Source organism: Delphinapterus leucas, chromosome 2 (assembly GCF_059928025.1).
Source record: "Delphinapterus leucas isolate spDelLeu-1000000601 "Yukka" chromosome 2, BTC_Dleu_Yukka2, whole genome shotgun sequence".
Lineage (NCBI taxonomy): Eukaryota > Metazoa > Chordata > Mammalia > Artiodactyla > Monodontidae > Delphinapterus > Delphinapterus leucas.
This window is the reverse complement of record NC_143130.1, coordinates 4,718,988-4,735,444: the sequence shown is the minus strand read 5'-3', so window position 1 is coordinate 4,735,444 and position 16,457 is coordinate 4,718,988. Positions and strand designations below refer to the sequence as shown.

Here is a 16,457-nt window from a genome sequence, read left to right as displayed (position 1 = left end):
ATGTTCCTGTGGTTATTATTTTAGAATTTATAGTTCTGGGCTGTCTCTTAAAGACAAATATTCCCTTCTTTTTACCCTGTGTGGGAATTTAGTATATATCACAGCATGATAAACCACATGAAAAGAGACAGTACAAGAAGCTGTACACCCCTGTGGTTCATGGGGCGAGTAGCTGAATATGAAATGACAGGCCCATTGTTCTGGTCATTTACTTAGAATGCCCCTATCATGTAAATGATTATATTTATACATTATATTATTCAAAATTTATAAATGCCTTTTCTACTTCAGTGGGCATCTAAGCTGAAGTCATCACTTTGGATCGAATAGGTAGGCTTAAGAATTCAGTAGTGTGTAACTCCAGAGGTCATGATGTTCTGACTCAGAACAGGAGTTTCTTGGTGGCACAGGTACAATTTCTAGGGACCTTTCCATCAATGTTGGAGTTGCCCAGAATGCTCCTATACTGTCCCCACTATTGTATTGTTCATCCTCCAAAGAGTCACACTCTAGGGATGCTTGGGGATTGTCAAACATGATTTTGTGGTCACATCTCGTATTCTGAAGTGACCTTAAGAAGGATGGTGATGCTGAAGCCTGTTACAGGCATCAAACAGCAGCAACAAGAAAACAGCGCCCCCTACTGGGTCATGTAGCTTAGGAAAAAGTTAGCTCTAACTCTGTTTGTCCAAGGACTTCTGTTTCTTTTCTTTTCTTTTTTTTTTAAAGTCTCAGTTTGGTAAAAAGCGAATACCCTTACATAAAAATTGGTAGGGAGCAACTATTAGGAGAGTAACATGCTGCTTTAAAATTAGATAAAAGTGAGTAGAGGTAGGTATTGCTGAGAAGTTAGCCAGTGTACTCGAGTAGTATATATAGGAACCTCTCAGATGCTTTAGTATTAGCCAGAAGTGCTGCCTCTGTCCCAGCTAGTCCTCTGTTACCATGTCACATGCTGCTCTGGATGTCTCATTACTGGAGATTACTTGGGATCCATTCTTAGTTCAGAGCCTTGAGGAATTATTCTTGGAAGTGAGATTCTCTGTTGGGAGGTTCTTAAACCATGACGTGCTGTAGAGCCAGAGCACCTTGCCGCTGTTTGCTGGGGGCTGCTCTGTCCTCTTCTGCCATTTGGATGCGAGACCCCCGTGCAGGACCCGCGCTGTGTTCCAGGGCCTGGCTACTGACGTGCTGTAGCTGTAAATGTCTCCTCTCCAGAAACACAAGTACATTTCAGTAGGTGCTTTTTGCAGAGCATTTCCTTGAAACGTTTAGCCCTCTTCGCCGGGCTAATTGCTGCTTATTCTTCAGCTCTTAGCTTAGCTTCGTCTTTACTAGAAGCTTGTCTTGCCTTCGCACCTCGTCAGCACTGTTCCTCCTCTGATGCTGTCTCAGGCCCCCAGCACCTCGTGTTATCGTGTTGTCCTCTGTATCTCCACTAAACTGTCATATCTTGAGAGCTGGAGCGGCATCTTTCACCTTTAGAGCCACACTATGTAGCACAGAGTTTTACACCTGGTAGGAACTCAGTAAATATTTGATAAGTAAATGTTTTGATGGTAATTTCAAGGGCTGTGTTAGGCCAGTGAGATATATGTTTCAATACCTTGAAAAGGCTTCACACAGGCTTTGAGGCAATTTTTTTTTTTTTTTTTTTTGTGGTACGCGGGCCTCTCACTGTTGTGGCCTCTCCCGTTGCGGAGCACAGGCTCTGGACGCTCAGGCTCAGCGGCCACGGCTCATGGGCCCAGCCGCTCCGCAGCATGTGGGATCTTCCCGGACCGGGGCACGAACCTGTGTCCCCTGCATCGGCAGGCAGACTCTCAACCACTGTGCCACCAGGGAAGCCCAAGAAGGATTCCCCTCCGCCCCCCCGTTTTTGGTAGGCAGGTTTTTTCATGTCCCTCAGTTTGTATCTAGGAGGCAATTTCTTATTCTTTTACATAGAATTTTGGCTTTAGGGTGGTCACTTTTCCAGACTTCTGTCACCCTAGGGTGATATTACTGATAACTGGGGATGGTGGTACTGATACAGTTTTCTAGACCTACCTGAGTGATGGTGGCCACGATGATACTAAGGTGACCAAAGCTACGTACTTAGTTGTCGGTTATTTCATTTTACATCTGTTAAACAGATGTTTTCTGTGTCTGAGTTTGACGTTGTAGGTATAAGTGAGATCATACGGTATTTGTCCTTCTCTGTCACAGGGGCAAGGTTTCCTTCTTTCTCACGGCTGAATACTATTCATGTGTGTGTGTATCTCTATCTCTGCCTCACACCTTCTTTACCCATTTATCCCCTGACGGACCCTTAACTTTTCCCGTTTCTTGGCTATTGTGAGTAATGCTGCAGTGAACATAGGAATGCAGATACCTCTTTGAGATCCTGATTTCAGTTCCTTTGGATATATGCCCAGAAGCAGCATTGCTGGATCATATCGTAGCTCTATTTTTAATTTTTTGAGGAACCTCCATACTCTTTTCCATACTGACTGTACCAACACTGCATAGATGTTCTCTTTTCTCTACATCTTCGCCAGCAGTCCTTACTTCTGGTGTTTTTGATCATAGCCAGTGCAACAGGTGTGAGGTGATACCGTGTGGTTTTGATTTTATTTTTCTGGTGGATAGTGATGTTGAGCGCCTTTTCATGTGCCTGTTGGCCATTCGTATGTCTTCTTTGGAAAAACGTTTATTCAGGTCCTCTGCCCATTTTTTAATCAGGTTGTTAGGTTGTTTTTTTTTAACATCTTTATTGGAGTATAATTGCTTTACATTGTTATGTTAGTTGCTGCTGTATAACAAAGTGAATCAGCTATAAGTATACATCTATCCCCATATCCCCTCCCTCTTGTGTCTCCCTCCCACTGTCCCTATTCCACACCTCTGGGTGGTCACAAAGCACTGAGCTGATCTCCCTGTGCTATGCGGCTGCTTCCCATTAGCTATCTATTTTACATTGGGTAGTGAATATATGTCCATGCAACTCTCTCACTTCGTCCCAGCTTACCCTTCCCCCACCCCGTGTCCTTAAGTGCATTCTCTACGTCTGAGTCTTTATTCCTGTCCTGCTCCTAGGTTCTTCAGAACCTTTTCTTTTTTTCAGGGTTCCACATATATGTGTTAGCATACGGTATTTGTTTTTCTCTTTCTGACTTCACTCTGTATGACAGACTCTAGGTCCATCCACCTCACTACAAATAACTCAATTTCATCTCTTTTTATGGCTGAGCAATATTCCATTGTATATATGTGCCACATCTTCTTTATCCATTCATCTGTCGATGGACACTTAGGCTGCTTCCATGTCCTGGCTATTGTAAATAGTGCTGCAGTGAACATTGTGATACATGGCTGTTTTTGAATTATGGTTTTCTCACGGTATATTCCCAGGAGTGGGATTGCTGGATCATATGGTAGTTCTACTTTTAGTTTTCTATGGAACCTCCATACTGTTCTCCATAGTGGCTGTATCAATTTACATTCCCACCAACAGTGCAAGAGGGTTCTCTTTACACCCTCTCCAGCATTTATTGTTTGCAGACTTTTTGATGATGGCCATTCTGACGGTGTGAGGTGATACCTCATTGTAGTTTTGATTTGCATTTCTCTAATGATTAGTGATGTTGAGCATCCTTTCATGTGTTTGTTGGCAATCTATATATCTTCTTTGGAGAAATGTCTATTTAGGTCTCCTGCCCATATTTGGACTGGGTTGTTTGTTTTTTTGATATTGAGCTGCATGAGCTGCTTGTATATTTTAGAGATTAATTCTTTGTCAGTTGCTTCATTGGCAAATATTTTCTCCCATTCTGAGGGTTGTCTTTTTGTCTTGGTTATGGTTTCCTTTCCTGTGCAAAAGCTTTTAAGTTTCATTCGGTCCCACTTGTTTATTTTTGTTTTTATTTCCATTTCTCTACGAGGTGGGTCAAAAAGGATCTTGCTGTGATTTATGTCATAGAGTGTTCTGCCTATGTTTTCCTCTAAGAGTCTTATAGTGTCTGGCCTTATGTTTAGGTCTTTCATCCATTTTGAGTTTATTTTTGTGTATGGTGTTAAGGAGTGTTCTACTTTCATTCTTTTACATGTAGCTCTCCAGTTTTCCCAGCACTACTTATTGAAGAGGCTGTCTTTTCTCCATTGTATATTTTTGCCTCTTTTATCAAAGATAAGGTGACCATATGTGCGTGGGTTTATCTCTGGGCTTTACTTTCTGTTCCATTGATTTATATTGTGCCAGTACCATACTGCCTTGATTACTGTAGCTTTGCAGTATAGTTTGAAGTCGGGGAGCCTGATACCTGCAGCTCCGTTTTTCTTTCTCAAGGTTGCTTTGGCTCTTCGGGGCCTTTTGTGTTTCCATACGAATTGTGAAATTTTTGTTCTAGTTCTGTGAAAAATGCCATTGGTAGTTTGATAGGGGTTGCATTGAATCTGTAGATTGCTTTGGTTAGTATACTCATTTTCACAATGTTGATTCTTCCAATCCAAGAACATGCTATATCTCTCCATCTGTTTGTATCATCTTTAATTTCTTTCATCAGTGTCTTATACTTTTCTGAGTACAGGTCTTTTGTCTCCTTAGGTAGGTTTATTCCTAGGTATTATATTCTTTTTATTGCAATGGTAAATGGGAGTGTTTCCTTAATTTCCCTTCAGATTTTTCATCATTAGTGTATAGCAGTGCAAGAGATTTCTGTGCATTAATTTTGTATTCTGCTATTCTACCAAATTCATTGATTAGCTCTAGTAGTTTTCTGGTAGCATCTTTAGGATTCTCTATGTATACTACCATCTCATTTGAAAACAGTGACAGTTTTACTTCTTTTCCAGTTTGGATTCCTTTTATTTCTTTTTTGTGTCTGATTGCTGTGGCTAAAACTTCCAAAACTATGTTGAATAATAGTGGTGAGAGTGGGCAACCTTGTCTTGTTCCTAATCTTAGTGGAAATGGTTTCAGTTTTTCACCACTGAGAATAATGTTGACTGTGGGTTTGTCATATATGCCTTTATTATGTTGAGGTACGTTCCCTACATGCCTACTTTCTGCAGAGTTTTTATCATAAATAGGTATTGCATTTTGTCGAAAGCTTCTTCTGCATCTATTGAGATGATCATATGGTTTCTATCCTTCAGTTTGTTAATATGGTGTATCACATTGATTGATTTGCATATACTGAAGAACCGTTGCATTCCTGGGGTAAACCCCACTTGATCATGGTGTATGATCCTTTTAATGTGCTGCTGGATTCTGTTTGCTAATATTTTATTGAGGATTTTTGCATCTATGTTCATCAGTGATATTGGCCTATCGTTTTCTTTATTTTTGACATCTTTGTCTGGTTTTGGTATCAGGGTGATGGTGGCCTTGTAGAATGAGTTTGGGAATGTTCCTTCCTCTGCTATATTTTGGAAGAGTTTGAGATGGATAGGTGTTAGCTGTTCTCTAAATGTTTGATAGAATTCGCCTGTGAAGCCATCTGGTCCTGGGCTTTAGTTGGAAGATTTTTAATCACAGTTTCAATTTCAGTGGTTGTGATTGGTCTGCTTATATTTTCTCTTTTTTCCTGGTTCAGTCTCGGAAGGTTGTGCTTTACTAAGAATTTGTCCATTTCTTCCAGGTTGTCTGTTTTATTGGCATATAGTTGCTTGTAGTAAGCTCTTATAATCCTTTCTATTTCTGCAGTGTCAGTTGTTATTTCTCCATTTTGATTTCTAATTCTGTTGATTTGAGTCTTCTGCCTTTTTATCTTGGTAGTCTGGCTAATGGTTTATCAATTTTGTTTATCTTCTCAAAAACCAGCTTTTAGTTTTATTGATCTTTGCTATCGTTTCTTCATTTGTTTTACATTTTTTTCTGATCTGATCTTTGTGATTTCTTTCCTTCTTCTGACTTTGGGTTTTTTTTGTTCTTCTTTTCTAATTGCTTTAGGTGTAAGGTTAGCTTATTTATTTGAGATGTTTCTTGTTTCTTGAGGTAGGATTGTATTGCTATAAATATCCCTCATAGAACTGCTTTTGCTGCATCCCATAGGTTTTGGACCGTCGTGTTTTCATTATCATTTGTTTCTAGGTATATTTTGATTTCCTCTTTGATTTCTTCAGTGTTTTCTTGCTTATTTAGTGTCGTGTATTGTTTAGCCTCCATGTGTTTGTGTTTTTTACAGATTTTTTCCTGTAATTGATATCTAAGTTCATAGCATTGTGGTCAGAAATAATACTTGATATGATTTCACTTTTCTTAAATTTACCAAGGCTTGATTTGTGACCCAAGCTGTGATCTATCCTGGAGAGTGTTCTGTGAGCATTTGAGAAGGAAGTGTATTCTGTTAGTTTTTGGATGGAATGTCCTATAAATATCAATTAAGTCCATCTTGTTTAATGTATCATTTAAATCTTGTGTTTCCTTATTTATTTTCATTTTGTTTGATCTGTCCCTTGGTGAAAGTGGGGTGTTAAAGTCCTGTACTATGATTGCGTTACTGTCGATTTCCCCTTTTATGGCTGTTAGCATTTGCCTTATGTATTGAGGTGCTCCTATGTTGGGTGCATAAATATTTACAATTGTTATATCTTCTTGCATTGTTCCCTTGATCATTATGTAGTGTCCTTCTCTGTCTCTTGTAATAGTCTTTATTTTAAAATCTATTTTGTCTGATATGAGAATTGCTACTGCAGCTTTCTTTTGATTTCCATTTGCATGGAATATCTTTTTCCATCCCCTCACTTTCAGTCTGTATGTGTCCCTAGGTCTGAAGTGGGTCTCTTGTAGACAGCATATATATGGGTCTTATTTTTGGATCCATTCAGCCAGTCTATGTCTTTTGGTTGGAGTATGTAATCCATTTATATTTAAGGTAATTATCGATATGTTTTCTTCCTATTACTGTTTTCTTAATTGTTTTGGGTTTGTTATTGTAGGTCTTTTCCTTCTCTTGTGTTTCCTGCCTAGAGAAGTTCCTTTAGATTTGTTTTAAAGCTGGTTTGGTGGTGCTGAATTCTCTTCTTTTGCTTGTCTGAAAAGGTTTTAATTTCTCCATCGAATCTGAATGAGATCCTTGCTGGGTAGAGTAATCTTGGTGTAGGTTCTTTCCTTTCATCACTGTAAATATGCCCTGCCACTCCCTTCTGGCTTGCAGAGTTTCTGCTGAAACATCAGCTGTTAACCTTATGGGGATTCCCTTATATGTTGTTGTTTTTCCCTTGCTGCTTTTAATATTTTTTCTTTGTATTTAATTTTTGATAGTTTGATTAATATGTATCTTGGTGTGTTTCTCCTTGGATTTATCCTGTATGGGACTCTCTGCACTTCCTGGACTTGATTGACTATTTCCTCTCCCATATTAGGGTAGTTTTCAACTATAATGTTTTCAAATATTTTCTCAGTCCCTTTCTCTTTCTCTTCTTCTTCTGAGACCCCTGTAATTTGAATGTTGGTGCATTTAATGTTGTTCCAGAGGTCTCTGAGACTGTCCTTAATTCTTTTCATTCTTTTTTCTTTATTCTGCTCTGTGGTAGTGTTATTTCCACCATTTTATCTTCCAGGTCACTTATCCGTCCTTCTGCCTCAGTTATTCTGCTATTGATTCCTTCTAGAGGATTTTTAATTTCATTTATTGTGTTATTCATCATTGTTTGCTCTTTCGTTCTCCTATGTCCTTGTTAAATGTTTCTTGTACTTTCTCCATTCTATTTCCAAGATTTTGGATCATATTTACTATCATTATTCTGAATTCTTTTTCAGGTAGACTGCATATTCCCTCTTCATTTGTTTGGTCTGGTGGTTTTTTACCTTGGTCCTTCATCTGCTTCATATTTCTTGTCTCCCCATTTTGCTTAACTTACTGTGTTTGGGGTCTCCTTTTTGCAGGCTGTAGGTTCGTAGTTCCCATTGTTTTTGGTGTCTGCCCCCAGTGGCTAAGGTTGATTCAGTGGCTTGTGTAGGCTTCCTGGTGGAGGGGACTGGTGCCTGTGTTCTGCAGGATGAGGCTGATCTTGTCTTTCTGGTGGGCAGGTCCACGTCTGGTGGCGTGTTTTGGGGTGTCTGTGAACTCAGTATGGTTTTAGGCAGCCTCTCTGCTAATGGATGGGGTTGTGTTCCTGTCTTGCTAGTTGTTTGGCATAGGGGTGTCCAGCACTGAAGCTTGCTGGTCCTTGAGTGCATCTGGGTCTTAACGTTGAGATGGAGATCTCTGGGAGAGCTCTCACTGGTTGACATTACGTGGGGCTGGGAGGTCTCTGGTGGACCAATCTCCTGAACTCAGCTCTCCCACCTCAGAGGCTCAGACCTGACACCCGGCTGGAGCACCAAGACCCTGTCAGCCACATGGCTCAGAAGAAAAGGGAGAAAAAAAAAGAAAGAAGGAAAAAAAATTACAATAAATTAAGTTATTAAAATAAAAAAATATTAAAATAAAGAAATAAAGTAATAAAAAAGAAAGGAAGAGAGTCCCCAAACCAACAAACAAGTCCACCAATCATAACAAGCACTAAAAAGTAAACTAAAATAAACATATAAATCAGAAACTAGTCAGTTGCATACAGCAAACCCCAAGTCTGCAGTTTCTCCCAAAGTCCATTGCCTCAATTTGGGATGGTTCGTTGTCTATTCAGGTATTCCACAGATGCAGGTACATCAGGTTGATCGTGGAGATTTAATCCACTGCTCCTAAGGCTGCTGGGAGAGATTTCCCTTTCTCTTCTTTGTTCGCACAGCTCCTGGGATTCAGCTTTGGATTTTGTCCCGCCTCTGCGTCTGGGTTGCCGGAGGGCATCTGTTCTTCGCTCAGACAGGACGGGGTTAAAGGAGCTGCTGATTTGGGGGCTCTGGCTCACTCAGGCCGGGGGGAGGGAGGGGTACAGAGTGCGGGGCGAGCCTGCGGCGGCAGAGGCCGGCGTGACGTTGCACCAGCCTAAGGCGCGCCGTGTGTTCTCCCGGGGAAGTTGTCCCTGGATCACGGGACCCTGGCAGTGGCGGGCTGCACAGGCTGGGAGGGAGGTGTGGGAGGGAGGGAGGGAGGTGTGGATACTGACCTGTGCTCGCAGGCAGGCTTTTTGGTGGCGGCAGCAGCAGCCTCAGTGTCTCATGCCCGTCTCTGGGGTCTGTGCTGATCGCCGCGGCTCGCGCTCATCTCTGGAGCTCGTTTAGGCGGTGCTCTGAATCCCCTCCCCTTGCACACCCTGAAACAATGGTCTCTTGCCTCTTAGTTCCAGACTTTCTCCCAGAGTCCCTCCCTGCTAGCTGTGGCACACTAGCCCCTTTCAGGCTGTGTTCACGCAGCCAACCCCAGTCCTCTCCCTGAGATCTGCCCTCCGAAGCTGGAGCCTCAGCTCCCAGCCCCGCCCGCCTCGGCGGGTGAGCAGACAAGCCTCTCGGGCTGGTGAGTGCTGGTCGGCACCGATCCTCTGTGCGGCTATCTCTCCGCTTTGCCCTCCGCACCCCTGTGGCTGCGCTCTCCTCCGCGGCTCCGAAGCTTCCTCCCTCCCCACCCCCCATCTCCACCAGAGAAGGGGCTTCTAGTGTGTGGAAACTGTTCCTCCTTCACAGCTCCCTCCCAGCGGTGCAGGTCCTGTCCCTATTCTTTTGTCTCTGTTTATTCTTTTTTCTTTTGCCCTACCCAGGTATGTGGGGAGTTGGTTGCCTTTTGGGAGGTCTGAGGTCTTCTACCAGCGTTCAGTAGGTGTTCTGTAGGAGTTGTTTCACATGTAGGTGTATTTCTGATGTATTTGTGGGGAGGAAGGTGATGTCCACGTCTTACTCCTCCGCCATCTTGAAGGTCCTCCTGAATTCTCCTGGATGGCTCCAACAAGGATGGTTCCCAGGGTAGTTTCTTGTGGCAGAAAGAATTCAGAGACAGAGGGGGAGGTCAAGAAAACAAAGTGATGATTTATTTAAGTGATGGATTTTTGGGTTTTTTGCCATTGAATTGTATGGGTTCTTTATGTATTTTGGATATTTACTCCTTACCAGATAATGTGATTTGCAAATATTTTCTCCCATTTCATAGGTTGCCTTTTGGTTTTGTTGATGGTTTTCTTTGCTGTGCAGAAGCGTTTTAGTTTGATGTAGTCCCACTTACTGATTTTTGCTTTTGTTGCTTGTGTTTTTGCTGTATATTCAGGAAACCGCAGCCGAGACCAGTCTCAACAACCTTTTTCCCCTGTCTTTTCTTCTAGGAGTTTTACAGTTTCAGGTCTTAAATTTAAGTTTTTACTCCATTTCAAGTTCATTTTCGTGTGCGGTGTAAGACAGGGGACCTTCTTCATTCCTCGGCATGTGGTTATCCGGTTCTCCCAGCACCGTTTGTTGAGGAGGCTATCCTTTCCTCATTGAGTATTCTTGGCTCCCTTGGCAGATACTAGTTGACCATTGATTTGGAGTTTCTGAGCCTCAAGGTTCTTAGGGGCTAATGGAGGCAAACACACACAAAGTATGTTGTTACAACACAAATTACAAATAAAGGTATATGCAGAGTGCTTGAGGAGCCTCAGGGTTTAGGGAAGATTTCCAAGAAAAATATGCTCTTAAGACTGGAGGAAAAAGTAAGAATGATTGTCTGTCATGGACAAAGATGTGGGTCTCATGCTTTTGTTTACCTGACATGCTGTGAAATGCATGGTACCCATGGAACGGATGAAATGGGGAGCAGTGAAAACGCACAGTGCATGTTGGGCATTACCAGTGGTGCAGTGTTACTAAAGGGTTAAAGTCTCTCGGGGGAGAGGTGAGAGAGACGCTTGGACTTATTGACAAGGGTAATGGATGGTCCGAGATACCATGTTAAGGAGCTTGGGTCTTGTCTGGGAAAGCCCGTAAAGAGCTTCAGGTGGTGATAGTGTTGATGGATTCCTAGGGACTAGGTTAGGAGCTGGTGGGCTAGTATATTAGGCAAGAAATGATGAGTGTCTAACTACAAGATAGGGATGAGAAAAGGGTTATTTAGAGATGAGCAAATGATCGCCTATGGGTAACACGGTGGGGAGATAGTGCAGAGCAGAGATATGCGAGAATTGCTGGGTTTTAACCTTTGAACAGCTGGGTGGATGGTAGAACTTTTAAGTTGAGATAAGGAATATAGTACAAAGTGGGAATGATTGCAGTGATAGCTAACATTTATGGGGTAGTAAGCACTAGGTGTTGTGCTGTATGCTTTATGTGTATTAACTCATTGACGGTAATAACCCATGAAGTAGGTACACTATTATCCCCATTTTATAGATGAGAAAATTGAGGCAGGGAGCAACGGCTGAGGTCCCATTTAGCTAAGATACAAAACTAGGCATTTTGGCACCAGAGCTTAGCACTTAGTCTCAACATGATACAATAGCATTGTTGTGACCCTTATCGATGTGACCAATAGCATGAAACCTGAGTTCTTGTAATACTTTGTATTTCACAACACAACACTTGTGGAGTGATAATGGGTGATGCCTTTAAGCATGACTTGCGTGGTTACATTAGTTGGTGGAATATAGTAGCAAATGACTATCTGTTATAATAGTGAATTGCTTTAATTTGTGCAAAGTACAAGAGTATTGAATTTACCAACATTGATTTATAAACAATCTAGGAATTGAAGAAAAGTTTAAAAATAGGCAGTATTTTGAAAATTTTAGGCAATTGCCCATCGTATAGCTTGTTTTACATTTTTCACAGAGAGGTGGGGGGGAAATCTGCTTGTTAAAGCTCTTCGTATTTCTCTTTGTATCCTGGTGTCTTACACATAGTGGAAACTCAACTGTCAGGTTGGGGATGGGAAGAGAGGAAGCCGAGACATGAATCAAGACAGCTCGAAGGAGTTCTGGTCGGTGGGATGGGATCCGTGCACAGTGGCGGGCACCTTGCACAGGGGCACACTGGCAGGTGGTCGGTCCCAGCAGGAGGCGAGGCAGGATGTAGCTGTGGGTGTGGGTGCAGACAGTGGGTAAATGTGTTAGTGGGAGTAGATAGAAGGTCTCTGTTGTTTGCTTCTCTGTTTTCAGGGAATAAGACAAAGGAGGATATCAGGTCTTCATCTCCCCTAGTCTTCCAGCACTGCTCTTAGGGACCAGCCATTTCCGTGTGGCCAGACCCAGTGGTCACTTCCTTTTTGAAATACTTTCTTCACTTGGCCGTGACCGTGCTCTCTTAGTTTTCCTTCTGCCTTATTGCCACTCTTCAGCCTTCTTTGCCAGTGCCTCTTTATCTATCTCCCTGACTTCTATCTCTAGAGCTCAAAACACGGAGTGCTTTTTCCTCTGTCTGCAGTCGCTCCCTGGGGGATGTCATTCAGGTCCCTGACCCTGAACGCTGCTTGTGTGTGCCGATGACCCCCGAATTCGAGCTCTGAGCCCTTACCTCTCTGCTGGGCTCCAGACCCGCATAGCTGACCACCTGCTCACTGTCATTTCTTGGCAGTCTCCTAGGTATCTCACTTGACATGTCCAAAACTGTGCTTGATTCTCCCTCCCCGAATCTGCCGTGGCCCTTATCTGTAGTCTTTTCCTTTTCAGTGAATGGCTACTATACCAGAGTAGAGTAGGACTTAGTTCTAAGATTTTACCTCAGACATGATGTAAACTTCCTTTGATGGAAGTTCCTTCAAAATCGGACCCTTCCCTCCCCTTTCCTCCATGGCTCTCGCCAGCCGCCCGACGGGCTCTCACAGGGACGATTCCAGCAGCCCCCAGTCAGGTCACCTGGCTTCTGGCCTGGGCCCGGTGAGCCTGTTAAAGCCAAGTCACATCGCATTGCTCTTGTGTCCACAAGCAGCCAATGTGTCTCCGTCCCACTCCAGTACACGCCAGAGTCTGCACGGCCCTGCACTCTGCGGCTCCTCCTCCCTGATTCTGCCGCGTCGCTCCGGCCGCCCAGGCCTCCTTGTAGCTCCTTGAACATGCCGGGCCTTTTCTCTTCTCAAGGGCCTGCTTTTCTCCTTGCCTGAAAGCCTATTTTCCTAGCTAATCGGTGTCACTCCCTCCCCCTCTTTCCAGGTCTCTGCTTCAGTGTAGCTGTGTCTGAGCAGCCTCCGGGACCACCCTGGATACCCAGGAATCTCTTGTCCCAGGAACTCGGGGGTTCTCCCACGATGCTTTACGTTTCTTTATACCACCTCTTGTTACTACCTCTTGACATATTATACATTTTTTTATCATCTTTTTTATCCTGTTAGAATGTAAGCTCCATGATGATAGGGACGTTTCCCCTTCCTTCTTGATGATATCCCAGTGCCTCAAATAACAGCTTGGCACGTTATAGCTATTTACTAAGTATTTATTGAATGCGTTGCATGAATTAGTAACTGTTTCATGAACAGCTTTCCTGTTCATCTCTAAACAGCTAGGTAAGTCAGTGTTGATCTAACCGAGTGTTCTTTCCCTTCCACAGCACGATGGGCACTTCCGTTCAAGGAGGCACGTATCCCAGCCAGGCTTCAGTGTATAGTCCTCCTCCTGCCGCCCCCGACGTCACCATATACCAGAATGCAGGGAGCAGCCTATCCCAGGTGCCGAACTATACTTTAACATCGGCGCTGCCCCAGCCGCCTCCGCCCCAGCAGCCGTACTCTCCGAAGGCCCTGCTGTAGGGCTGGGACTCCTCTTTGTGGCAGATACCTGCTAAACGCCCATGACAATGTTATGAGATTCTTTGATATCTTAAGATTTGTTTATCCTCAGCTTATAGGAATCGTATCTTGGTCAGCAAGTTCCAATATTCAAGAAGGGAGACCTCTCTTCAATTTGCACTGACTTTTTAGAGGTCCTCCCCTCCCCCTCCCCCAGAGGAATGAAACTACTTACAACATCTAATTCCTTTCGTAATATGAAAGAATCAGTGCAAGATTTTTTGTCTCGTAAAATTACCTGGTCTGCAGAAAGTCAAACTGGCAAGCACCGTTGTGGCAGATGTGTGCATAGATCGCTGTGTAACTTCACTCGTGGCCACTTTGAACCACGGTGGTGATCATGTGAATATATTTAACACTGTTAACTTAATTGACATTGCTGTTTAATTTTAATCATGAGCAACTACCATGTTTCATAATGTTTTGTGTAAATTTAAGAGAATTACACTGTCCTTTTGAACTGCAAGAGAACAACGCTGTAGCATATGTACATGAAGGCATTATGTTGTCCACGTTTCAGTTTCCCATTAAACTGAACCTTCCTTGGAGTAATTGTGCGCTGAACACACGTATGTTATGTCGTTGTGTGGCCTCTGCCTACTACTAGCTGTCATCACACCAGCGTACAGTAGCTAAATTTTTGGTGCATTTATAGGAAATGATGATGTTCCCTTTTAAACTTATACATTTTGGCATGATATTTCAGAATACTGTGGGACCATGAGACAAAATTAAGTTGGACCACATTCTTTATATCTTACTTTTAAAGAAATAATGTTAATTTACTTTTTCCTAGTTGAAGATAGTAATTAGGTTTCTAAGCTGTATACTGTGTTTATTGGTGGCAGTGACACCAAAGATAGAGGCAATGGATAGAAGCTTTGAAACTGGAAAGAAAACATGAATTACACTACGTTTTCAAAGTCTCTTGTAATTATTTAGGCTGTAACAAAATTTGATTCATCTGTCTTATTCCACTGCTAGTCTTTTAAATATGTCTTTAACACAGTGTATCCTTCAATTCTTCATTAAAATGGATGTAAGTGGATGTTTCAAAGTCATCTAGATTCCTGGCTTTGCTTAACGGTTTATTTATTCTTGTCTTTCAAACGGGATTTATGGGCTGCTCTCTCTCTTAAAGTTCTAAATGGAATTATTTTGGCTTCTTATTCAAGAGTAGTTTGAATGAATGCTTTTCTTTTAATCCATATGTAATATGTTTTCTACTGACATTTTAATCTCCTTAAATATTTATAATTTCCCTAGTTTTGTGCTATTATTTAAACAACTGAAAAATTGAGTTGAGCATCGTAGTAAATGAATTGATTTAGTAACAGGTGTCACACCATAAATGAAGATTTAATTTATATTTTCTGAGACTATTATGATCAGGTACTTGCTTTCCTTTTGGCAAATGATTCCATCTTTGGCAAGGTAGGTTCAAATTTAAATCCTCATCTTCAACTTAGGGTGTTTCACCCTAGTGTTGTGTTTTCCTGAGTTTAGAGTACGTTGCCCTCAAATAGTAATTTTAAAATTTGAATTCAAACTTTACATTAAAATTTTTTAATACGTTGTTTTTTGATGAACATTGTCAAAACATTGTACTCTTTCTCATTCCAATTTGAATACTCTAGTTTAAGTGATACACTTCGTCTCAAGTCGTATTTTTCTCTTTGTCTTTTGATGAATTCCTGTTTACCAATGGCAAATGTATCATTTTTCCCATTTTATTTTGATATGCTTCATGATGTAAAATTAATGATATGTTCTCTAGTATGTGTTTTGCCCTGTAACTGTAAAAGTCAAAGAATGGTGAAATGAAAAAAGACTCCCTTTATTACAATGCATATGCAAGTTTCTTTACCTTTATAAAGATTTAAATGATGAATACTTAAAACTGATACTATATTAGTTTGCAGTTTTCACTTATTAGGTATAAAAATAGCAGACGGAAAAAATTCCACTGAAAAGGAACCACTGTATTTTCCATCTTTCAGATGACATGGCAAGGACGGAAATAGGAAAGGACCAGTTAGGAGCACAGTGATTTTGTTCTGCAACCAGTGTATGTGTTGCACTTCCGTAAAATCTTTCTTTAAAAGATAGCTGTCCCTTTTTAAAGGGAATAGGATTATTTATAAAAAGAACTAACTATAATATGAATTTCTGTGAAGCAAATTTTACTTCTCAGTTTATTTCCTTTATAAAGTTTGTGTATCCATAAGCCAGTGACGTTTGAATGGAAAAATTCAGCCCAGTTATATACTATCTAGCTAGAGTAGCCAACAAACCTCACAGTCAGTTGGATGGACAATATATCAGTGCCTCAAACCTACCTAGTAGGAATAATATGTAGTATGTCCTTACCATGATTTTACAGTCTTTTCTAACTCCCTGGTCCTGCTTCACTGTAACCTGTCTCTCCTACTCAGTGATGAACCTTTTCCTGTGCCCAGAGATTCCCTTCTTTATATTAAAAACTTCTGGACCTTGTTTCTATACCTCTTAATTTTTGTAATTAGAATGCTTAATAGACCCCTAACATTCTTTTCTGATAGATACAATTTTCATATATGACATGTGTATAATTCAGCATGAAACTATCTTTAGTCCCAAGCTTCAAGTTTATACAAGATAAATTAGTGTCCTATATGATAAAGCATGCAACTGCAAAAACTATATAATTATTTTCTAAAATGAGGTCCATTGGTATAATTGGTCAAATTTTTATTTCTTTAATACATTAAAATTAGTTTTCTTTTTCTCATCTTACCGATTGTATTAACAATTATATAGCATCCTGTTATATAACTCTTTAAATATTTAATAACAAAATTATAGTTTAAATTC

At 41.4% G+C, this 16,457-nt stretch overlaps 1 protein-coding gene across 2 annotated transcripts in view; it reads left to right on the top strand.

Annotated features, from left to right (window-relative positions):
- STAM (signal transducing adaptor molecule) overlaps nucleotides 1-14,665 on the top strand; it is a 67,090-nt gene extending 52,425 nt beyond the window's left edge. For both annotated transcript variants that reach the window (XM_022580612.2, XM_089906367.1), the window contains exon 14: nucleotides 13,367-14,665. In XM_022580612.2, coding sequence (XP_022436320.1) covers nucleotides 13,367-13,565 — 199 coding nt within the window. In that variant the 3' untranslated portion in view covers nucleotides 13,566-14,665. The remainder of the gene's footprint in view (nucleotides 1-13,366) is intronic.
- The last annotated feature ends 1,792 nt before the right edge of the window (nucleotides 14,666-16,457 follow it).